Source organism: Artemia franciscana, chromosome 20 (genome assembly GCF_032884065.1).
Source record: "Artemia franciscana chromosome 20, ASM3288406v1, whole genome shotgun sequence".
NCBI lineage: Eukaryota > Metazoa > Arthropoda > Branchiopoda > Anostraca > Artemiidae > Artemia > Artemia franciscana.
The window spans coordinates 28,271,903-28,296,556 of NC_088882.1; the positions used below are offsets into that span (position 1 = coordinate 28,271,903).

General features: G+C 35.9%; 2 protein-coding genes across 2 annotated transcripts in view; one reads left to right on the forward strand and one right to left on the reverse strand.

Moving 5' to 3' along the window:
• Positions 1–24,654, reverse strand: part of LOC136040076 (diacylglycerol kinase epsilon-like) — an 88,778-nt gene that overhangs the window by 44,209 nt on the left and 19,915 nt on the right. The window contains exon 3 of the mRNA XM_065724151.1: positions 1,471–1,650. Within this exon, the coding sequence (XP_065580223.1) occupies positions 1,471–1,641 (171 nt within the window). The 5' untranslated portion in view covers positions 1,642–1,650. The remainder of the gene's footprint in view (positions 1–1,470; positions 1,651–24,654) is intronic.
• On the forward strand, positions 5,658–16,785 carry LOC136040077 (putative fatty acyl-CoA reductase CG5065). The gene is made up of 2 exons (XM_065724152.1): positions 5,658–5,757; positions 14,502–16,785. Exon 2 carries the CDS (start codon positions 14,511–14,513, stop codon positions 15,972–15,974), a length of 1,464 nt encoding a protein of 487 aa, XP_065580224.1. The 5' UTR covers positions 5,658–5,757; positions 14,502–14,510; the 3' UTR covers positions 15,975–16,785.

Here is a 24,654-nt window from a genome sequence, read left to right on the forward strand (position 1 = left end):
TGCCACTAGTTGGTTTCAGACCCCAGGAACGGATGATTTTATTAGGAAACACACATGGTGGGGATGGTTGGGGATAAGTTACAAAGATTAAGTTGTAAAAAAAAGACCCATTATATGAAATTTCGAAAACATTACATAAAAAATGGTAAAGATTTTGAGATTCAAAGGGGGGTGGGTCCAAACCATTCTACGAAGGAGCCTGACTGGACACTAGAGTCTCCTGCCAACTAGGCAGTCCAGATAACGAGAGATCCAACAACTAGGGCAAGCCAAAAGCAAGATGAGCGTTAAGAAGTTGGCGCTCTTAAGTACTTTTCAAAATCTTTTACGACTTAAGTACTTTTCAAATGCCTTTACGAATCTCTAAACAGCTAAAAGAATGGTAGAATAGTGTTATATTTTTGGTTACAAATGTTGTTTTTGTTTGTGAGTTGGTCTTCACAATTGTCCCGCGAATGGTGCGTCTCAAATTATGATATAACGATATAGATATAGGAATTTATAGTTTTCAGTCGAGAGACAGGGATGGAAAAAGTTCCAAAGCTGTCAGTAGCAGAATTCTATAGAATCCCAATAGCTACTGATACTTTAGAAGCACTACTTATATTTTTGACAGCTTTTCTTTGAGCAAAAAGTATTTTTATATGTAAATATTGTTTTTTCAGACGAAATTTGCCAACAAAATTAGAAAACTGCCAAGTAGCATTGCTACTATGCTACCCCAATTTTTGCAAGGTTATACTTGTTGCACGAAATTGTTCACGTCGTAACTAGGTAGGCTACAGAACTTTTTCACAAGTTCATCAATTACTTGTTTAAAGATCAACTAAATCACAAGGTTTTGGTTTTTGCTAAGTTACAATTGGGACCATGTTTTAAAATTGTAAATTTTGCTAATATTTCAGATCTCACCCCCTCCAAAAAGAAAAGCCAGTTTTTAATTTTTCTTTTTTTACCAGTGAAACGAAAAACAAAGAAAAGAAAAAAACTGCAAATAGCGCCATCTATGAGATAGCAGCGTGCACGATTGCAAGAAGGCAGTGTGAAATTCTTCAAATAAAATTTGCATTTTTTTGTATTAAATTTACAAAATCAAATTTGCAACACCCGTAATTCCACATTGACAGCCCTGCACAGGAAAAACATGCTGCAGTTGGCCTTTTAGCGAAGTTCAAACCGCAGTTTTAGCTTAAGATGGGTTTGGGGTGACAATGTTTGCTAACAACAGATAAACTAAGTAAAAATGCAATTATGGATAATGTTGATTTGTGAAGTGAAGCAATGCACTGAAGCGAAGCAAATGCATAGTTTTAATCTTGTCCTTTGTCACCAGACGCTCCAAAATAAATATATTTTGGCGCATAAAAAGTTACATAATCGGCACTAAGTTTATTTATATAATATTTGTTTTTCTCTCTTTTTTTAAAGGCAACTTAATTTAGAAGTCACTTCTGAAGTAAAAAGAGCTACCTCCGCTAACAGAGCGTTTTGGTTCCAATGATGATCCTCTTTCACATCCCATAAATGACCAAGATTACCAGCAGCTGTAACTCCCCTTGTCTTGAACAGTCGATTTAAAACGTATAATAAGAAAAATGCTGGCCCAATAAACAACAATGTTTCTGATAAGGTCGGGACCATAATTCTACTCTGAAAGAGGAAGAAGAAGATTTAATAATTTTCCAAAATGAATAGTAGAAGTTAGGCAGAGAAACAGTAATGCAGTTCCCGTAGGTTAAGAAAACTTTCAGATATGGATCTATGACCCAAATTAAGGACCACAAAGAGGCTTTCAAGTTCCAAGATCGTCTTTTTTCCCAGCAATAAATCTTGATGATAGATTTTCCAAGACACATCTTGGCAACCAGGATTATTCTTACCAGTCCTAATTAAAAAAAAAATTAAAGGAATAATCATCTCCAGCTAGACTCCCCTCCCCTTCCTAGATTTAAAAATAGTATTTTTGGCATTTTCATTGGAAAATACCTGTTTTTGTATTTTCTGAGAAAAAATGAGAAAACAACGAAATTACTATCCCCTCTAAATTTTGTTTCCCTGAAACATTTCCATGAATTGGCACCCACTGGTAGTTCCGTACACAATCTGAGAGTATGTGTTTTCTCTGTCATAGGTGTCGGCAACGTAGTTTTGATAAATTATCTCATATTATTAAGCGGAACAATTTTTTTATTATTTGGTATATTTATACGAGAGAATGAAAGAGAGAGAGAGAGAGAGAGAGAGAGAGAGAGAGAGAGAGAGAGAGAGAGGAGAGAGAGAGAGAGAGAGAGAGGAGAGAGAGAGGAGAGAGAGAGAGAGAGAGAGAGAGAGAGAGAGAGAGAGAGAGAGAGAGAGAGAGAGAGAGAGAGAGAGAGAGAGAGAGAGAGAGAAAGAGAGAGAGAGAGAGAGGGGAGAGAGAGAGAAAGAGAGAGAGGGGGAGAGACAGAGGGGGAGAGAGAGAGGGAGGGAGAGAGATCTTCGTATATCGAGATGGGTAGTGCGCTATACTGAATTAAATTTAAAAAATAAGTTTTTCAACTAAAAGTAAAGAGCAGCAATAAAGCTTAAAACGAACACAAATTATCCCATACATGAGATATACGAAATAATTTCTGTTAGTTTTAAGCTTATGTTGCTCCTTACTGTCAGTTGAAAAAAAACCTGTTTATTAATGTAATTTCTTAGCCTCTGCCTAGAAAACTACCCCTCCCCCCAACTTCATGAAAATTTCCCTACACGAAAAATTTAATCATGTAAAGTTCCTTTCATGTACCCCCCCCCCCAAAAAAAAAAATGCCCCCAGACAATTCCATCATCGCTGAATCTCCTACTTTCATTTAAAAAAATTGTTTTTACTCAGTTTTTGATAGTATTTCAAATCTTAAGGGAATCCCCCCCTCCGTAGCAACTTTTTCCCGGAAACATTCCTATAGTGGAAATTTTCCGCGGAGAATTTCCCCATGGATAATTTCTTCCTGACTTTCCCAACACAACCACAAATTCCACACGAAAATCCAATGTCATCTGTTTTCATATCCAGGCATGTCAATTGTGGTGTGGTTGGTTAGGTAGGATATTTCCAGGAAAAATAGCTTTTTTGGCATTCTAAAAAAGTCGATAAAACAGCAAAGTCGCCTCTCTAAGGGTTTTGAAAAATAAGCAGCTTATGTTGCAGAATGGCAAAGTAAAACATTGTTTACATTGGATACACATCTTTACCTCTTTAAAAATTTAGTTTTTTATGCAATTTTCGTTTAAAGAGCGTATTTAATTTAACCCGAGGGGGGGCGCAAACTTTCAGAAATTACGTACACCACGTGACACGTGCAGAGCTCGTTTAAAGTGTGTCAAGCGTTGTGAAAGTGCGCCAAGTGTTACTAAGCCAAAGCACGCCTGAAGAATGACGGGGAACTGCGTGGCACGTGTGGCACTCTGAAATGTACATCAGATGACAAAAAGTAGGCAAACCTATATTTAACATTAATTGATTATAAGCCCATGTGTGCTGACATGTACACATTAGTTTCAGAAAGGGGGGAGGGGGTAAATTTTGGTGTTTAATAAATAAAATACAACAAAAACTCAATTACGTAAAGAACACAATAAATGGTAAAAGACGAAGGCCAAAACGTTTCAGGTTTCAGAGGCAACGGCAAAGAGCCACTCCTCCGCCTGTATATTTCGGGTAAAATTCTAGATGATGGTTACCTGGTTATCTTGAAAATCAATCGGCGAACGAAACTTTTGAGAATTGATTCAGAGCCTATATTAGATCATAAGATAGTGATTTTAAGCTTATTGTTGTTTCACGGTGGCTGTTATCACCCTTCACCCTTCAAAGGACACTAGCTTCTGATAAGCACCCGGTAAAACAAACGTTGGTGCCAGTAGCCTAGCCGTCCATTGGCACTACAATAAACGAAAGGCAAAATAAAAGATCCTTCATATTAACGCCTACGCCGAGTCGTTGGCCTATGGAACTTACATGGAAGCGTACACACTCGGCGTGTACGCCGAACCAGGTTCTATATTTGTTAAAAGCCTACTAAAATGTAAAAAAAAAAAAAAAAATCAAGTTCCTATCTCTGTGGCCGAAGACACGAGGCGTTTCTTACTGAGCGTTTTGTTTTCACAAAAAAAATGAATATCTTTTCCTGGGAAGGGAGAGGGCAATTGTAAAAAAAAATAATATAATAAATGCTTGATAATTTTGTTATAAAGTGCCCAGAAATTCAAGGAATTTCGAAGTGTAAGGGTGTTGGCTCCAAATTAGCCCCTGCCTTCGACCCTAAACAAATCGAAGATTATTCATCAAAAATAAAAAAAGAGTGGTGATCCTAATTATGGACCCTAAACTATTACTGAACTCGAAGCTTCAGTAATAGGGGAGGAATAGAGCTAGGAACATGAAAGCACCTATCTGGGGATACATTATCCCATGAACATAGGTATAGACCTATCTTCTATGGTTTTTCTATGTTTTGTATTAATAGAGAAGGAGGAGAGATAGGATTCTGAAAAAATTGAGGATAGTATAAATAAGGCTCAGAATAGATTCCAAAAAATATCGCTCTTCTAACTCAACTAATTTCAATGACGAACAAAAGCTCCTCACATAGAGTTTTGTAGGATTTCGCTTGTGTTTTTCCGATGCCGAAAGAACCTATAATGAATAAAATTTTATTTTTTGAGAAGGGCAGAGGCGCAAATTAACGTCAATGTTGGCAGGGGGGGAATGTATCTTGTAAAAATCTACAGGGGACAATTTTTTCATTTTTTTTCCAATGAGAATACTAAAAAAAAAGGTATGGTACTCCTGTACAATCCAGAACACACTCGAGGAGTGAAGCTAGGTAAATCAAAAAATAATATAACAAAACATGAAGAAAACAATGCTTTATTTTGCATAATAATATATTTTGGGCTATATATTTGCACATTGGAGGGGGGATTTTGGTAAAGTAACCAAACATAACCTAACGAAAATACCAACTAATAGGCCTATCAATTTATAGATATTAAATATTTAATTAAAAATACCTACAAAGTAGTTTTTTTTCAGTGGACCTAATCTAATTGTCTCCGTATACAGCACAGCTTAGATACCAATATTGGTATCTAAACTGCGGTATACAGGCAGCAAAAAACCGATTTTTCACTAGTTCAACTAAGCAAACTCCTCGAATGCCTCGAATGTGTTTTGGATTGTACGGGAGTACCAAAGGTAATTGTCAAAATCTTGGCGGGGGGAGGGGTGAATCTGTCGCGTTTTACAAAAAGGATCGAATTCCACTTTTTCTAATATTACAGGAGACCAAAATGAAAATAAAACGCACAAAATCATCACAAATCCGAATTTAAGAAACTCGGTGAGAATAAAAGATAAACCATTTTGAATAGGCCAATCGATAGATGTCTTTGAGCTCTTTTGAACCAAGTGCTTAACTCATTTTCGAAAAAAAAAAGTTGAATTTGACCCTTATTGCAAAACGACTCAGAAATTTCCTCCGCCAATCTATTCCACTGGAGAAGGGGATCGGCCCATATAAAATTAGCAAAACTTTACGATTCTATTTTAAATAACTAATTGCAATTTTTTGTAAGATTCACTTACGCTCAACAATCAACACACCATAAAAGCATCCCAATGGCCGCCAGCCAAATAAATTTCGTTAAAGTAGTTTTCTCGATTCAGTCGGAAACAAGTTATTGTCTATATAGGTCGTGTGTGAATTGTATGCATCTAAGGACATAAAGGTAAGCTTAATTCTCTCAGACGCCATTCCGAAACGTTGGTCATTATTCTTCTGGGGTGGAATAAAGGTGCTTATTCGGTTCTTTCACTCTCCATTATGATGTTTTTAACCATAGGCTAAAATGTTAAATTGCAGTTACGGAGACTGCGGATCCCTATAGCCTATTGGGAAGATATCAAGTGTATCGATTAAAATATTTAGTGGCTAGAGACTTTCTAAATAATCAATAGTTATTCACCCAGGCTGGACAGAGATAGCCTACTTGTGGGATAGAAAAATTAAAATTGTCTTTTTTTTCATAAATCTTTTATAAGATTTTTTTATGATTTCATAGCATCAAAGGGAGTGCTTGGATTTTACAAAATCGTAAGATGCATGACTGAAAGGAAGAATTCTTTAAATGCACTGACAACCAAAATTTATAGCCCCTGGACAGAAAAATTTGCTAGAAATTAGGCTAATTTGGATTGGTTTCAGAGGGTCTAATTCAAATCTGCTAGTTTAAACAGTCAAATAGACTTTACAAAATGTAAGAATTCTACATTCTTTAGTCCATTACGAGGGGGAGGAGGATCCCTTAAATCTCGAGATCCCCTATTATTTCTTGTGTTTTGTCACTTCACCTGATCTAAATGTTTTTTTTTCCAGGCCCCCCTCAAACTAGAAAATCTTTTAGCATGTGCCTGAATCCATTGGCGTCCTTAATGTTCAAAGATACGCTTTAGAAAAGTATACAAAATAAAAATGAATTAACACGCAACTGTGATCTTCCTTCTGGCAGAAAATACAAACTTCCACATTTTTGTAGATAGGAGCTTGAAACCTCAACAACAGGTTTCTCTGATATGCTGAATCTGGTGGTGTGACTTTCATTTAGGTCGATTGACTTTTTTGGGGCCTTCCCCCCTTTTCGAAAATCGCATTTTTCCAGGCTTGTAGCTTTTGATGGGCACCATTAAACTTAATCAATCTTATATATTGAGAACCAGTGTGAGAAATCCAATTCTTTTGATACATCGATTGTTATCAAAACTTCGTTTTTTAGAATTTCGGTTACTATTGGGCCGAGTCACCCCTTACTAACAGCCAACCCTTCCGTTTTAATGGGGTATTCAGTAAACTCTCGGTAGCAGTCGTATCTATGGTTCTTTTGAAGTAAACACTGCAATGAAAAGAGGATAGTAACATGGAATCCAACATTTTTCCCAAACATAATGGTCGCTACCATGACAACCGAGTATACTACCATGACAACCGAGTCGCTAGCATGACAACCTATGTAACCCTAGACTAAATATTATTTCATCAAAAGTTGGTTCATAATGCAAAATCACGCGAATTTGAAAAAATCACACCAGGGTCAGCAAAGTTTTACATGTAGCCTATGGCCATATCTTGCCTCATTGGGAAGGGGGGGGGGGGCTGTCCCAGATTTCGGATAGTCACGGTAACATTTATATATGGAAACTATGTTGAATGGGAAATCAAATGGCATTACTCTTAAAATTATATGGTTTAGTTCAGAAGAGACCATGCACAAGATTGTTAGCAAAAGTCTTCGTGTCATTCTGTTATTTCTTTCCAAATAAAAGAAGAACAAAAAAGTATTAGTTTGAAATAAATTTTTCAGCCCCCCCCCCCAAAAAAAAAAAACTTAACTAATTCCTATTCTTTAAGTACTCAGAAATCACCCACTCAAACCTGTCAGAAAACTTTGGGAAGGGTGCTGTGTTATTTTCAAATAAAACTCCAATCAAACACCACATTCAATAAAGCTCATTCAATTATACTTCTTATGTTTGTCAATGAAAAAGGCCTCTTCATTGGCTGAAAGTGACGTTATGCGATCACCGTAAACCAATCAGAGACCTTTAACATGAAATTAAATTTAAAAAAAACAAGTTTTTTTAAATGAACGTAAGGAGCAACATTAAAACTTAAAACGAAGAGAAATTACTCCGTATATGAAAGGGGCTTTCCTCCTCAACGCCCCGTTCTTTATGCTAAAGTTTCTTACTGTTTTAAAAAGTAGTTAAGAGAAAGGGTCAAACTTTACCGTAAAGAGCTGGGCGTTGAGGAGGAAAAGCCCCTTTCATATGTGGAGTAATTTCTGTTCGTTTTAAGTTTTAATGTTGCTCCTTACTTTCATTAAAAAACTTGTTTTTTATTTAATTTCTGGGCGTTTTTGAATTAATGCATGTTTTGATCCTGGCTCTCCGCACATAAATAATTAAAATGAAATTTGCATATTAATTAATTACAATTAATCGGAAGATTTTGAGATAAAAGGAGCGAGGGAGGAGGCCTAGTTGCCCTCCAATTTTTTGCAAACGTTTTCATTGGTAAAAAATATACGTAACTTACGAATTAATTTACGTAACGAACTTCTATATTCGTATGTTCTTATAGTGTATGAGGGGGTTCATTCCTCTTCGATACCTCGCTCTTTACCCTAAAGCTTAAATGTTGTCCCAATTCCTTAAGAATGAGCTCTTTATCACAAAGGCCGTAGAAAAAATAGTTGAAATTACTAAAAATACATAAGCGCAAAAAGTGTGATATAACGAGGAGGTAAGCCCCTCATATGCGTAAGAATTTTTGTTCGTTTTAAGTTTTAATGCTGCTCCTTATTTTCAGTAGAAAAAACTTTTCATATCTATTTTTTCATTGTTTTTTTTTCAAATAATGCTAGAAAATCCTGCATCCCCTTCATTGAAATGATCTTCCCCAATGACAAGTTTCTCCGTGGAAATATACTCCCAAGTACCCCCCCCCCACTCAAATCTCCCCCTAACCAAAAACAGAAAATCCCCCTGAAAACGTCTGTACACTTCCCAGTAACCATGTAAACACAGGTCAAAGTTTGTAACTTGCAGCCTCTCCCACGGGGACTGCGGGGGAGTAAGTCGTCCGTAAAGACATAGTTATTTCCACTATGATGAATGAAATGGCTATCTCAGAATTTTGATCCGGTGACTTTTGGGAAAAAATGAGCGTGAGAGGGGGCCCACGTGCCCTCCAATTTTTTTGGTCACTTAAAAAGGGCACTAGAACTTTTAATTTCCTTTAGAATGAGCCCTCTCACGACATTCTAGGACCACTCAGTCGATACGATCACCCCTGAAAAAAAAACAAATAAACACGCATCCGTGATCTGTCTTCTGGCAAAAAATGCGAAATTCCACATTTCTGCAGATAGGAGCTTGAAACTTCTACAGAAAGGTTTTCGGATACGCTGAATCTGATGGTGTGATTTTCGTTAAGATTGTATGACTTTTAGGGGTTGTTTTCCCCTATTTTCTAAAAAGAGGCAAATTTTCTCAGTCTCGTAACTTTTGATGAGTATAACTGATCTTGATGAAACTTATATATTTAAAATCAGCATTAAAATGCGATTCTTTTGATGTAACTATTGGTATCAAAATTCCATTTTTTAGAGTTGCGGCTACTATTGAGCCGGGTCGCTCCTTACTACAGTTCGTTACCGCGAACTGTTTGACAAGTCTATTAAAACTAATTGCAACAAAATCTATTTAATTCGGGTTTTTTATCATAATGCCTAAACTAAAAATCACTAGATTATTGAAGAAAATCAAGTGATTTTTCTTTATCGCCAGGTGGCAACCCTGAACCCAACAAAATTTATTGGTACAGGAGCACTTTCACAATTTGGGGTGAAAACACCTTAAAAAGGGGTTCATTCCTGATGATTATGCAATCCCACTCAAAATGCCCTGAACTTCTAGAATGGGAATTCAAGTCCCTATCTGCAATAATACCAAATATCCCATAATTTCCCTCAGAATACGTGTACGTAGAATACCATAAGAAGAGTCATACAAGATAAAACTTAAAGTTCTAGTGTCCCTAGAAAGCTCTAATAACCAAAGAGTTGGCGCTGCAATACATAAATAGTATGCTAAGCTTATCAGGTTTGACCATGAGAGATCTTCATATCAGTAAGAGGGTTTGAGGAATTTACTCTCTAACCTACTATGATTTGGTGGAATATATTTTGACTAAGTGAATAATATTCTGACTTAATAAAGGATCACTTTCATATGGGATGGTATTAAAAGAATGTGGTCCATCATCCTTCGAACATATTTATCTAAAAATGTCCTTATCCCAAGGGATAGCGACCGCAATGACAAGATTGGCATTCAAAGTGTGTATTGTATTGTCTCTACTTCGTCTGAATGAATTGCATCGACTCACCTCACTTTATATCAGTCCTTATTTGAACTTCGTTGAAGTTATCATGCTAGAGCTGTTTAAAAACAAAAAATTAAGGGCGTATTTTAATGCAAATTTCTCTTTTATGTTTTCGTTTGTGTTATGCTGAGGACGGCTCTTGTACATAGAGTCGAAAAGTTTATTTATTGTTTCTGATCCCAAGGCCGTATCTGGGATTTTTTTTTGGGGGGGGGGGCAAAAAAACTATAATACACGTCAAAAATGTACTTGTATGTATTTTTTATTTCTTTAAGAATTGGGTAAAAACTCCCTGAGAGTAGGGGGTTCAAACATGGCAATCCCCTCCCCCTAGATACCGCCTTGTCCGACCCCCTTGAAAAATTTAAAACTGAAACCTAAAAACTTATTATAGGCTAATCCCCCCCTTCCTCGCCGAAATGTTTTATAAAATGTATGTTTAAAGAGTGTTTTCCAAATATGAGGAGGGGGGCGAGATCCCCTTCAACTTCAGCTGAGATTTAGATTTAATCCTTGAAGTTGCGTTATATTCTACAATTAAATTTTATCATAAAGAATCCTCCAGTGGAGATGACAATCCTCCATATATTTAGGAAAATCCTGTGATATTGAAGACTAAGGAAAAACAAGAATTAAAACATTAAAAAATACGCCTTTCTCCATTAAAGTAAAGAGCAACGAAAAAAATTAGCGATAAGAAGTAATGGTACCTTTATGATAAACCCCCTCCCGATCAAGTTGTTCATTCATTTACACGTTATAGAACTCATTTTTTTTTTTGTTAGTTTCCTTCAGCTTAGTGTGAGACAAGAGACAGAGAAGTGACAGAATAGATGGAAAATATAAAATTTGGCTATATATTTGCACATTAGAGAGAATGGGGCTAAAGTATTTGGACAGTGTGAAGTTAGAAAACATTTCTTACCACATAATATGCAGAATAATTATAATTAACACACCCCCCCCCCTAATGTGTAAGTATATAGCCTAAATTTGATTCTGGAGTATGATAGTTCATTAAGATTGATTCTTCATTAAATGTCATTCTAAAGGTATATTTCATTAGGATTGAGCGTCAGAGAAACATATTAAAAGAATGTTAGGTAGGGGGTATATCATACAAGTACTGAAGTAATACATTATACAAAGCTCCACTTCACCTCACTCTTCCACTCTTTATCCTACAGTTTAACTTCTTTTTTTAATGCTAGAAGAATGAAAGATCATTTACTTGTATTTTCAATTCAAAGATTTTGAAAGACTATCGATAAATAAAACATTCCAAATTAGCAACTTGCAATTACAAACTTTAGCATAAACAAAAAGCAGGTCCTTCCCCATCCCCTTGTAATAATGGACGATTTTTCATTGCACTAAATTTTAAGGTTGCTTTTCACTTTCATTAAAAAAAATGTTTTTTATTATTTAATAGCACAATAACTATAGTTATTTTTGCGTGAAGCTACAATTTAACCACAAACTTTAACAAAACATCAAAGTCAGACCAAGAAGCAACTATATACCACACTTGTCTACATTATATTTGCTAATCCCTTGAAGCGAAGCTTTAATGCCTTTTTTTCGAAACCTGTAGGATTAGAAGTATTAAAAAAGAATTCACTACGCGTGCCCACTTTTAGTCATGGATCTGATATCGTTGGCTAGAATTTTTGGAATTTAAGTTACAAAAATGGCCGTTATTCACATTTCTAAAACACAAATACCCTAATACAGCTGTAACATAACATTTTTTCAGTGCGTTCATGAACGGTGTGCGTGTACCTCAACACAATTCAATTCATCCCCCATTGAACTTAAACATCCTTTAACTCAACCCCCTTCAATCCAGCTTTCTTTTAACTCAACTTCCATGCAGCTCAACCTTCAACCTAAGCTGTTGCGAGATCGAATGGGATTCGGTCAACGTCTGTTTCACCGGCCTTCTTTATTATTATTACTGTTTATTCAGCTCAATGGGTCCGTCGCAATACTATCATATACACCTCTAAGAAACGTTCGAAAAAAAAAAACGCTCAGTAAAAACGCCAAGTGTGTCTCGGGCCCCTTTCAATCCATCCTCCTTTTAACTCGACTCCCTTGTAACTCAACCTAGTTCAGATTATTCGACCTAAGCCTTGCGTGATCGAATTGAATTGGGTCGATGTTTATTTTACCGATGTTTTTTTTTTTTTTTTTTAAATATATACATATTCTTCTCAATAGGTCCGCCGCAATACTACTATATACATCTCTAAGAAACGTTCGAAAAAAAAAAAACGCTCAGTAAAAACACCAATGCGTCTAGGACCCCCCCCCCCTTCAATCCAGCCTCCTTTTAACTCAACCTAGTTCAGCTTATTCAAACTAAGCTGTTGCGAGATCGAATTGAATTGGGTCGAAAATTGTTTTATTGAGTGTTCGTTTTTTTTGTGTTTTTTCGTTTTTTGTTGTTTTTTTTTTTTTTTTTACAACTCTGTGAGTCCATCGCAATACTATTCTATACGCCTCTAAGAAATGTCCGCCAAGTGTGTCTCGAGCCTTACATGGGACTTTCATGAATCCTAGTTTTGATTCAAGAGGAAAATTTTAATATATACTGACGGAGGGGTCGTCTACTTTTAAAAATTACGTAAATCAAGGGGTACGTGTAACGCATGGGACAGATTGGCGAAAGCATGTCATTCGTGGTGGGAAGTCCCACAGGTGACAGTCTGAGGTGTATACTGGGTGGTGGAGATTGGGCAAATCCTCACTAGTGGATGTGATGGCCTTGAAAAATATCTCGTTCTCTGGGAACTTATCATTATTATATTTCTCGTTAAAAATTTTTGGGTGTTCTCGCATATATTTTTGTCATTTAGTTTCTGTAGTCTTTATCCAGAAAAAAACCTTTTTCGTATAAGACCCACCTTAATATTTAACCATCCAATTAGTAAATAGCCTATATTATTTCGATCTTGGTTTCAAACTAACAAATTTTTTTAAGCTCTTATTCAAAGTTGAACCTAGGTTACATTAAATAAAATTTGGTTAAAAAATAAAGATGGATTTAAAGTTGCTTATTCTGTCTTGCTTAGCGTAAAAGTGATACATCAATAGTTTATATACACATTTTAAAAAGATAATTATATAAGAATGAGAAAATAATAAGTTTGGTGCTTTCACAGGGCTTAGATATGAAATTTTTCTTCAGTTACTATGGATTAGGGTTCGCTCTTTACTACGCTGCAGTTTTGCTACTACCACAACTACTAGTGCCATTGAAAGCATAGCGATATAATGAAGAGTAAAAAATCGAACAAGTTCTATTTAAATTCATTAAAACTTCATTTTAATTTTGGGGTTATTTGTGGTTTTTTAGAAGTAGACAGATTAGTGTTATATTTTTTATTTTATTTTAGAATACTCAAGGATAGGTTAGTATACAGAAGACATTAGTTGAAATAACACCGTCCAAAATAACTACTAGAACAACGAACATCTCACTTCTTTCATGTCAATATATTTAATTAAATGATCATTTAAGGGTGCCTTAAATTTAATCCAAGGTTCATTTCCTATTTCATTAAATAGTGAAACAATTTTCGGTACTTGTATGATAAACCCTGTACCGCTCGAGTTGTTGATTCATTGACGCATTGCCTAACCGTTTGTTTTTTTTTTTTCGTCAATTTCTTTCACTTATTCGGAGACAAGACAAAGAGAAGTGACAGAATAGATAAAAAACATAAAAGTTGGGCTACATATTTTCACATTGGAGGGGGGGGGGGTAAAGTATTTGGGCAGCGCGAGGTTAGAAAACAATTCTTACTACGCAGTATGCAGAATAATTGTACCTAAAACACTAGGCATGCAGACCCGCTATACTTCATCCCCCCCCCCCCTCTTGAGTGCAAATATACAGCCCAAATTTGTTTCTGAAATATTGTATTTTTATAATACTCAGATATATTTCAGTAGGATTGAGCATCACAGAGACATATTCGAAGAATATTAGGTAGGGGGTATATCATACAAGTACCCTATTTTCATCCTTTTTTTTACAATGGGGACATCTTTTGCACAAATTTCTTAAAACCGTACGCGTGACGAAAACAAAAGGAAAGAAATACTTTTGAAACCGATTTTAATTGAATAACCAAGTCAGATTCCAAAGCGCAAAGAAAAATGCCTAAGTACCCTTTTGTAAGAAGAGGTTTTTGTCTTTAAACCAACGAAAAAAAGAATAATAAATAAATAAAAATAATATTTTATTTTACTTTACTTATTGACTTACCTGGACTAGATGATGTATTATTTTTTCATATACAAACTTGAGACTGTATTAGAGCAGTCCTCACATAACTTGCCTGGCTTAACAAATGCAAGGAATGTTTCTACTAACGGTGATCCTTCGAATTTCTAATTTGACTCATTGATGAGTCAAATTTATCTGAAAATGTGTCGCTTTGCTTTATTGGCAACATTCCACCCCCGCCCCCCCCAAAAAAATTGCTCTATAGTACACTAATTCTTTCCTTCTTTTTTCAGGTGTTCAACATGAGCGAGATCGCTCCATTCTACACAGGGAAATCGGTGCTAGTCACTGGTGCAACAGGATTTTTCGGGAAAGTTCTATTGGAAAAATTGTTAACATCATGCCCTGATATTAAAATTATCTATGTTCTGATTCGTCAAAAAGCTGATAAATCAGCCCGTGACCGACTGGAAGATATATACATGTCTGGAGCCTTTGAAAATGTACGTGAAAAAGTGGGAGGACGACGCAGGTTTTTTGACAAAATAGTATCAATTGCTGGAGACGTTACTTTACCGAATCTTGGCGTTGATGATATAGACCTAACAGTAATTAAACATGTGTCTGTCGTTTTCCATTGTGCTGCAGACGTCAAGTTTGAAACGCCATTAAAGCAATCATTAGATGCAAACGTTGAAGGAACAAAGCGTGTCGTTGGCCTTTGCAAAGCAATTGGTAAACCAGTATTAATCTACGTTTCGAGTGCCTACGCAACGTGCAATCGTTTGGGAGATCGAGATGAAGTGATCTATCCTCCCAAATACTCAGAAGATGTAATTGCTGAACTTGCAGAAAGGAATGATGCTACGATGGGTGACGCCGAGTTCTATGACGGCCATCCAAATTCATATACACTCAGCAAAGCTCTAGCTGAAAGTTATTTAGAATCAATTAGTGAGACACTGCCTGTGGTGATTGTAAGACCCAGTCAAGTGACTCCTTCTCTTCGCGAACCATTTCCCGGATGGATTGACAATGCTGGAGGACCAACAGGGCTGATTGCAGCCGTTGGCAAAGGAATAATTCGAAGAGTAAGCTGTGATCCAGATATAATAGTTGATTTCATTCCAGTCGATGTTGCAGTTCATCTCATGATTGCAGCTGCCTATGACATGAGTAAACAAAGTTCTGGGCTGAAAATTTATAACTGTACTACAAGCGGCGAAAACCCAATGATGATGAAACACGTAGAAGACATTCTGTGCAATCATTACTGGCGTGAGAATCCTCTGCAAGGGGCATTACTGCCTCCTTATGTCAAATTCCAGAAACAGGACTGGGTTGTCAAATTTCAGGGTATTTACTTGCACACTATACCTGCGTATGCAATTGACATGATACTAAGATTAACTGGACAGCGACCAATGTTAGTCCGTGCACACCAAAAACTAGGTAAAGCTCTGAAATTTATTCGTTTCTTTATGTACAACGAATGGAAATACCATGCTGAAAATACAATCAAGCTTCATGAATCTCTCTCCCCCGAGGACCAAGAAACCTTTATGTTTGATATCCGGAAAATTGAATGGAATTCCTATTACAATAACTATACCCTTGGTGTGAGACACTTTTTGTTCAGAGAAAGCCCAGGAAGCCTTGCCAAGGCTCGTAAGAAAATCAAATTTATGGAAGGAACTATATTTGTTGCACAATGTGTTGCTGTATTCTGGGCATTATCAGTTTTTGCAAAATTTGTGTTCTTTTGAGACCTTGCCTGCTTTGAGAAATCTAACTTTTCTTCAGTGAATAGCATTTTCCATTTTGCAGTTTATTTTAAAAGATAAGAAGAAAAGTCGAAGATCATAATGTAAAAGTAAATACCGCTTTAATAAAATTATCATTTAAATTTTTGTACCGCATATAAAATATTTAATATTTAATTATTCCAATATGTAGAAAATTAAAGTGTCGAAAAAGGAAAAAAAATCATGAGAGTTATAACTGAAGCACGATACTAATTTTGTGTTAATCTAAGATTAATATGTGATTTTCTTTTTTTTTTAAACTGCGAGTTTCTTACTGTCAACTGATATTGGGCTCATAACCGTTTTTTTTTTAAGCTTATTCACATGATGACCTAAATGAAACCGCGATCTTACCAGTTTAATACCGAATTAAATGGATCATATTTTTGGGGGTGCAGAGGCAATGGTCCTTGAAGGTCTGAGCCTCGATCTAGGAATATTGGATCCACCCTCTCCCCTTAATAGTGATAATAATAATAATATATTATATTCCAATTGAAGAACAGTCTTGCCAAGACCCCATGCCTACTGTGTAAAATGTTTCCATTGGGTTTCCTTTATTCTTTGTGGCCAAAGTAATCTCTATCATATTTCCATTAGACATAGCAAAAATTGTTTGTTTGGGCATTAAGGAATTTGTATCTTCGCACATCTTCAGCCAAATTAAAAATTTGCTTAGCTACTGTTTTTTCCTCGATTTGTTGGAATTATATCAGTTACTATGTTTTGTTATATTGTAATTCGTTTGGAATACACTTTTTTTGTGGCTTAATTTTGAATTCTTGAGTGACTGAATGCACGTCTAGAACGCTGTCTAAAAAGTTTGTGAAATATTAGGGAATTGAAATTGCGTAAAAACAAATTTAATTACACAAAGAAAAAAAAAACAATACGTTTAGGAATAAAAAAAATCCAAAATTGAATTCTGTTTCAAATGAGCAAGTTGTTATGAGTGACAAACTTAGCATAGACATTGAAAGGTGTGGTAGCATAGTAGATCGATGGCCTGCTTGGCAATTTGGGGTTCGAATCAAGCTGCTGCAAGGTTGAGCGACAGGGTTGCTACCTGTCCCTATAAAAAGACCCAGCACCTGAAACATCGACTCAACGCCTTATGCGCCATTAATGACTCTGGAGGATATTTATCCTAGAACTTGGAAACGTTGAACTGCTGACGAAGTAAACTATAGTTACTCAAATTACAAGTAAAGAGGACATTTCCAAGACAATGAATTTGTATCCTTATAACCCTCAGTATTTGAATGTGGTCTCGTTTCCGACGAGCCGGTTCGAAAAATATTAAAGCTCTTTTTTTAATTCGATCTATTACAATAGACAATTCCAAGGTTTTGAAGTTATGCTATTACAGTAAGTTCTTGGGTACTCGTATGATATACCCCCGACCATTTAAGTTGTTCATTCATTGACACATTATAGAACCTTTTTTTTCGTTAGTTTCTTCTAGCTTATCGCGAGACAAGACAAAGAAAAGTGACAGAATAGATAGAAAATATATAATTAGGGCTATATATTTGCAGATTAGGGGGGGAGGTAATTTATTTGGACAACATTGAAGTTAGAAAACAATTCTAACTACATAACATGCAGAAAAATTGTACCTAACACATTAGGCATACAGACCCGCTATGCTTTAACCTCACCCCTAATACGTAAATATATAGCCCAAATTTGTTTCTAAAGTATTATATTTTTATTTTACTTAGGTATATTTCATTAGGATTGAGCCTCTGTGACAAAGGTTTTACTAAAATGAAGAATTAGGTCAGTTGTATATCATCAAAGTGCCCATTCTTGTTTATATTGAAAGCCCTTGGAACTTTAATCCCTCTACGTCTCTTGAAGCACTAAATTTTATAAGCTATTTCTATGAAAACATGAGAAATCGAAGAAAAACAAGGCGATTTACAGCTAGTGAAAAGGAACGGAAATAAAGATATTTTGGCTCACACCTCCACTTAGCAGTTCTCAGCGTAACAAGAAAATAGAAGAAAAAAGAAGAAAATCCCAGAAAAAAGAAGAAAAAACACGTCCTCACTCCAATCTTTTCTAACTTCCACTACAGGCAAGAATTCCTCTCAATGTACATGGATTATTGATGGTATTGTCCATCACATGAGCGGATGCTGTCAAACAAGGAAGTTGACTTGTCCATTGATGGTTACATGGGGGCCAACTTAGAGAAAATAAGAGTATCGGTACGCTCTTTGGGGGGCTGACCACACACAAACAAAAAAAAAACATTCGAAAGATATCAATATGATCCACAAGTATTTACTCGTACTAAACTGGAATCGAGTAAAGCTTAGTACGACGAACTCCCGACGATACGTTTATGGTATCTTCTGTTTATCAGTGTACATAGGATAGAACTACTCCCCTTCTCATATTAGTTCAAGGATCTAAATGGATAATAAGACGAAAAACGGCAATCTAAAGATAGACTTGTTAGGTCTTAACCTCCTCCCTGGCAGGGGCACCAATTGATGGGGGGGGGAATTACTTCTTGATTTACCTAGGAAAATACTTTTATGGTTTTCTTAAGAGAATCGAGAAAAATCAACACCCCTCCCCCAATTGAATTTGAAAATAAACATCTTTTTTGATATTCTCATTAAAACTAGAATTTTTTATTTATTTATTTTTGTTCGCATATAAAACCAAAACAAATCTTCTACAAAATACTGCCGCGCTAAGAAAAACTTAAAAATATCCCTTTCCATAATTTATGAAAACCTTGTATTCTACATTCACGAAAACAATCAAGAATCCCCCCACCCACGCTTTCGTCAGCTCCTGATCCCAGGATTGGCACTATCACATGCGTGACTTAATCAAATACAATGTTTTTTAATAGCTAGAAAATACAATCTTCAAAAATCCCAATTATCTTTTGATTAATACTCCCGACGCCATCAAGCTGAAATGTAACAAAAAGAAAATCTTTAGAAAATAAAATGCACCAAGGTCGCACTTTTTAATAGTAGTTGCAATAATTGTAACACCAAATCTGAAGCTTATTGAATTTAGCCCAATTATTGCCCTTTGTGAGCCACCAAATCAAGATTAAACAAATAAGCGTTCGACGTATTTATAAATAGCAAATTTAGTAGACTTCCAACTTATAATGAATTTTAGTAAATAAATTTCTGTTATTTTAAAAACATAATGAGCACTAACCACGTAAGGCCAGCACAACAATGTACACTCCTCCATCCCAATTTACTCAAAGCCTCCATCCTACGCAATTTCCTTTAAATCAATCCCACTCCATTCGGGGACGGCCTGCTTTCCGTTTCGTCCTAGGTGATAGGCTGACAAGTACAGTCTTTGGCAATCTGTTATCCTTCATCGACAGTACGTGTGCCAGTCATCTCAACCTTTTTTACCGTTTGAAATACGTTGTAATTGTTATATTGTAATAATACGATATGTTTTAATTAGCACTCAGGGAAAGCAAAACTCAGATATTCTGTATGAATTTGGATAAAGCTTCGAGTATAATATAGGAACTTTTGGAAATGGATGCATAGCATTAAAGAGTATAATAGTGCAGAAATACTGCCCTTCTGAAGGATATATCTCAATCAAATGAAAGAAGTAGGGCTACCTTATTCCTTAGTTGATGCTCCTTTTCGGTTTAATAGTCATATAACAGTGCAGGGTTTGCTCTTCTGATGAGAAATCTTCATCATTTTCATCTGATGAAGACAATAAAATAAAAGTAGGCGTTTTGAAAGAGGAAAAAGATCTCTCACACAGAACGTTGATGGAACCCAACCTTGTGTATAGATCGTCTGCAGCAGTAGCATTAAAGTGGATTATGCAATACAGTCAGTCAGGGAAAGCATGCAGACGGGTCAAGTTCTTCAACATATTTGGGTTCAAGTTGGGGGTCTGGTGGATAGAATTTTGCCTCATAGAAAGAAGACCAATGAGATATGTGACAACCAAAGGAAATAAGGGTTATCTTTATTTTTTGTGTTGTCTGTTCTGTGATTTACTTGAAGTGATAATGAAATTCCCTAATAAACTCCTGCTTTGTTGCAATGTAGATGGAATTAACAAGACTAAGACTGTGAGTTATGGGTGGCATTTAATGCCACCCATTTTTCATTAATATTTGGGCAAGAAATGAGCAGAGACTGCCCATTTCTATGCATATTAGGGGGATTGCCCCTATATATTTTTAATAATAAAATGTCAGTAGTACGGGTAACATAGATGAAGCCAAAACTTTGCTGAATCATTTGATGGAGAGACTTAGATTTTTCCTGCCACTTAGAAACGGTTTCTACATGGTCATGCTTCAATGGAACAGTACAGAATTCTGCACATTGTGAAGCATGACAGATGTCTGTACAATAAATGCCAAGTAGGATTCATTTTTCTTCAGCGAACAGCAATGCTTGCTCCGAGAATTTTCTGGTTCTAATTTCTTAGAATTTCTTCTTTCTAAGCTTCAACACGGCCTCCTTAATAGCAGACAGCGTTATCACAATATAATTCGGTTTTTGAATAGAATCGAGCAACGAAGCGATCTCACTATCAAAAGAAGTTTCTACACTGCTGTTGGGTTTTACAAACTGACTTTTGAAATATATGAATTCTAGTATTAAATCCTAGGAAAATTCAAGGTATTAAAAAACATACGAATTTTATTGGTTAATGCTAATTTTTAAGGCTAATATCTCTTGATTGGTAAATGTAACCTAATAAGGGTTGCTTTAAAGCCGCCTATGAAGGGGCTCTCACTTTCGGGAATCACGTATACCAGGTGGTGCGTGCCAGCGGTGACAAACGTGATATTCAGAGATGCACAGCAGGTGGCGGAACGTGGGTGCTCCTTCGGCCACATAATTTGTTTTTAGTTGCACATTTTTTGTGTTTTTAGTTTGGTTTCATGCACAAAGGGTGGATTCTCCTTGCCCGAGGTTGGTATTAATAAGGATACATCGAAATATTATTTTTTTGGTTTAGATTTTAACAAATAGAAAACTGATTTTTGTCTAACCCTAATATAATTTTGGTCCTTCACTACACACTTTGAAAGACGATTTGAACGGCCAAGTTCTTACCACATGTGTTCAGTAATGAGATGTAGGCTAGCTGGTCTTGTAAAACAAGCTTAACTAGAAACTCTTTTACGTGTCGAATCTCATTATGGTTGAGTGACACCTAGTAAAAATTACCAACTAGCATTGAATTTGAAGATAAATTTAGTTTATAGATTCAAAAGGGAAGTAAATATCTTCGATGGAGAAAAAGTAGCAATCTTTATCTCAGGCTATGCTCTAAACTTTTTTATTGGAAGAAAGCAACATTTATACATTTTTCATGAGGGGGCCTTGAAAAGGGAGCCAGCTCTTAGCAAAGTTTGTAGCATTGCATTTGAAGATAAAAACAGACAGTTGTGTGTATATTTTCTTTTGTGCTCGGATCTGTTCCCAGCGCCAAAGGATTCAAAAAGTTCCAGCAACGAACATTAATTGTAACTGAGACCCTAAAAGATAGAATTTTGATAACGATAGAGACATCAAGAGAATTGGCTTATTGTCCTGATTCCAAAAATATGAAATTCATTAAGTTATGTATAACCCATCAAAAGCTACGAACCTGAGAAGATTTGCCTGAAAAGGGGTGAAACCCCACCCCCCAACAAAGTAAAGAGGTCTTAGTGAAAATCACACCGTGAGATTCAGCATATAAGATAACGTCACTGAATAGGTTTCAAGCTATTATCCACAAAAATGAGAGGTTTTGTATTTTTCTTCTTGTCAGAAGATAGATAACGGATGCCTCGCATCGAACTAGTGGTCGTATATGATGCGGAGAGAATTTAATCGAACATAATCTAAAATTCTAGTGCTGTTTTTAACAGACCAACACTATTGGGAAGCAACTAGCCCCTATCCCACACTCTTTTTCCTCAGAAGCATCCGATCAAAATTTTGACATTGCCATTTTGTTGAAAGGTCCAGACGCCTTTAGAGATGCCATGACCCCACAAAATGTCTGGGAAAGGGCTCTAAGTCGAACAATTTGTCCCTAGTTCACATAACGTAGGTTATTTGTGATTGGGATATATATGAAGATATATTTTTTTTTGGGGGGGTGAGGGGTCCACGGGGAAAAATATCTATGGAGATAAAGTTTCTAGTGAATTGTCCCAGGGTGAATTTTTTAAGGGGGAATTTGCTGTCGTTGAAAAATGGTCAAAAATAAAATAAATGACAAGTTTTTTTTCAACTGAAAGTAAGGTTCAACATTAAACTCAAAACATACCAAACTTATTTCGCTTATGCGCTATTGACTTTGTGTTTTTTGTCTCTCTCCCACCCAACCTGTGTGATTGAGCGTTTGTTCGCATGACTCTGTGTCTGTCTTTGTGTTTTTGTGTGTCTGACTCCGTTTTTGTGTGTGTTTTTTGTCTCTCTCCCACCATGTCTGTGTGACTGAGCTTCTATTTGCATATCTCTGTGGCTGTCTTTTTTTTTATGTATCTGACTCCTTGTACTTGTTCTGCATCTGCTTTACATTGCTACTTTCTGGAATTTTTTTACAGTTACAGATAAGAAGGACCTACGATCAATCTTCTTCGAATTTGCTAAGTATCTATTACATTTGCCTCCTTGAGCAAGAAACCATAATCCATTTGTATAAGCTTGCAGACCCAAATAGTAGTATTAATAAATTTCTATCCCGTTTTCAAAGAAATTTTCATCATCATTGGCCATCAATTTGTTCCCATTAGACCTAGTTTGTTCGTATTGACGTAACATATATAATGAAGAGTTTTTATCGTCGTGTATTTGATTTTTCAATGTGTGTTTGTGTCCTTTTTTTATTTTTGTTTTCTTTAGTGATTACTCCGTCTATTGTACCTTTTTTGACGGGCAATAATTGAATTTTAATTATAATATTGTAGATATGCTGCTTTGATCACCTGACAGCATATAATGTGTTTTGATTTACTTTGATTCTTAACCACAAGTGGGTTCGGAGTCCTGTAAAGGATCATAGTGAAAAAGGATTGGGATGGACTTGAGAGAAACATTTTTAGCCCCCATTCTCTCTGCTCGCTCTCCCAAGTCAAAATATGAGGTCCATTTTTAACTGAAAGTTTAAATATGAAGCTCTAGAACATTCCAGGGATATTGCAGATACGCAATTTGGACAATTTCATGTGTTTTTGGACTTACGTCGCTTCTTACACCCGAAATTACAAGTCTCAGTGGTACTTCTAATTTAAAAGATTTTTAGATGGATTGTGAACAATAATTTTTGAACAAAGAAATTTTGGGGAAAACAGATTTCCCCTTCCCCCTCACAATAACTGGGCCCTCAGAGTCCTTCCGTGGATTGCCTCTGCTGTCTCCCCGAGTCAAAAGGCCCCTTGACCCTGTAGTACCTCCTGAAAGTTAGTTTCAAATCGATTCACCAAGCCGTTCTTGAGACATTACAGACACCCTATTTTCTTAAATGTCGATTTTAGCTATTTCTTTAACTGTCCGAACTTCCTATGACCACTTTTTGCGTACGAAACGGTCAGGAAAAAACAAATTGAAAACTTATGACTCTTTACTAAAGTAGTGCCATTGCACTGTCTCTGATAGAATTTAGACAGCGTGTGTTTGGGGAACTGCTTGTGCTTTTTCCTTTATTTCATAAGCTTTACTTGGTAAGTCAATTTGAAACAGAAAAACTAGTTATTTACGTCTACCTATCTGTAATTTGGTTTATCACTACATTTTTGCCAGATGCTTGATGGCTGTTCTACATGCTCGCGCATTGCAATGACTTTCTATATTGTTCAGTATTCTTGTTAGTTAAAATCTACGATAGTACCTAGTATATGACCAAGGCAAGGTCATATATGACTTTGGTCGTATATATACAATTTATATATGACATGATAATTTATCATGTCATAAATTATTAATGTCATAAATTATTCAGACAAATTTCCAATTTGTTTGATAATAATTTACTGTTAATTTTTTATTGATTTGTTTGATGACAATAATTTGATATGTAACATATTTATGTGACAATTTCTATATAAGAAAGTGCCCAGAAATTCGGGTTAATCTGGAAATGACTAAAATTTAAGAAATGTTTCTACTGAGGTATAAAGGTTGAAAAAACATCTCTTATCTCTTGGCACCCCTAAGTGTGTTCCTTCCTACACTGATTTAATTCTTTTCTTAATTTACACTATTCTTTTAGTCGTTTTTTTTAGACAGACTAGCCCTCATTTGTTGATTGCCCTGAACTGCAACCAAAAGAATAGAACGAGGTCAGTGACCTCGCTAGTTTTCCCTATTTATTCCATTCTTGGTCAATAACAAGAGCCAAGAGCTCATACAGTATGAGCTCTAGCGAAATTCTAAAAATCAACAGATTGATTTAAAAGGAAAATCAAAGGCTTAATGCCGGTCGGGATTTAAAATAGGAGCTCTGAGTCAGGATGTCCTTTTAAATATCAAAATGCATTAAGATCCGATCACCCACTCGTAAGTTATGAATACCTCATTTTTTCTAATTTTTCCTCTCCCTTCAGCCCCCCAGATGGTCGAATCAGTGATAACAACTTTATCAAGTCAATTTGTGCAGCTCCCTG

Coding starts and splice junctions, on each gene's coding strand:
- LOC136040077 (XM_065724152.1), top strand. CDS start 14,511: ATGAGCGAGATCGCTCCATTCTACACAGGGAAATCGGTGCTAGTCACT.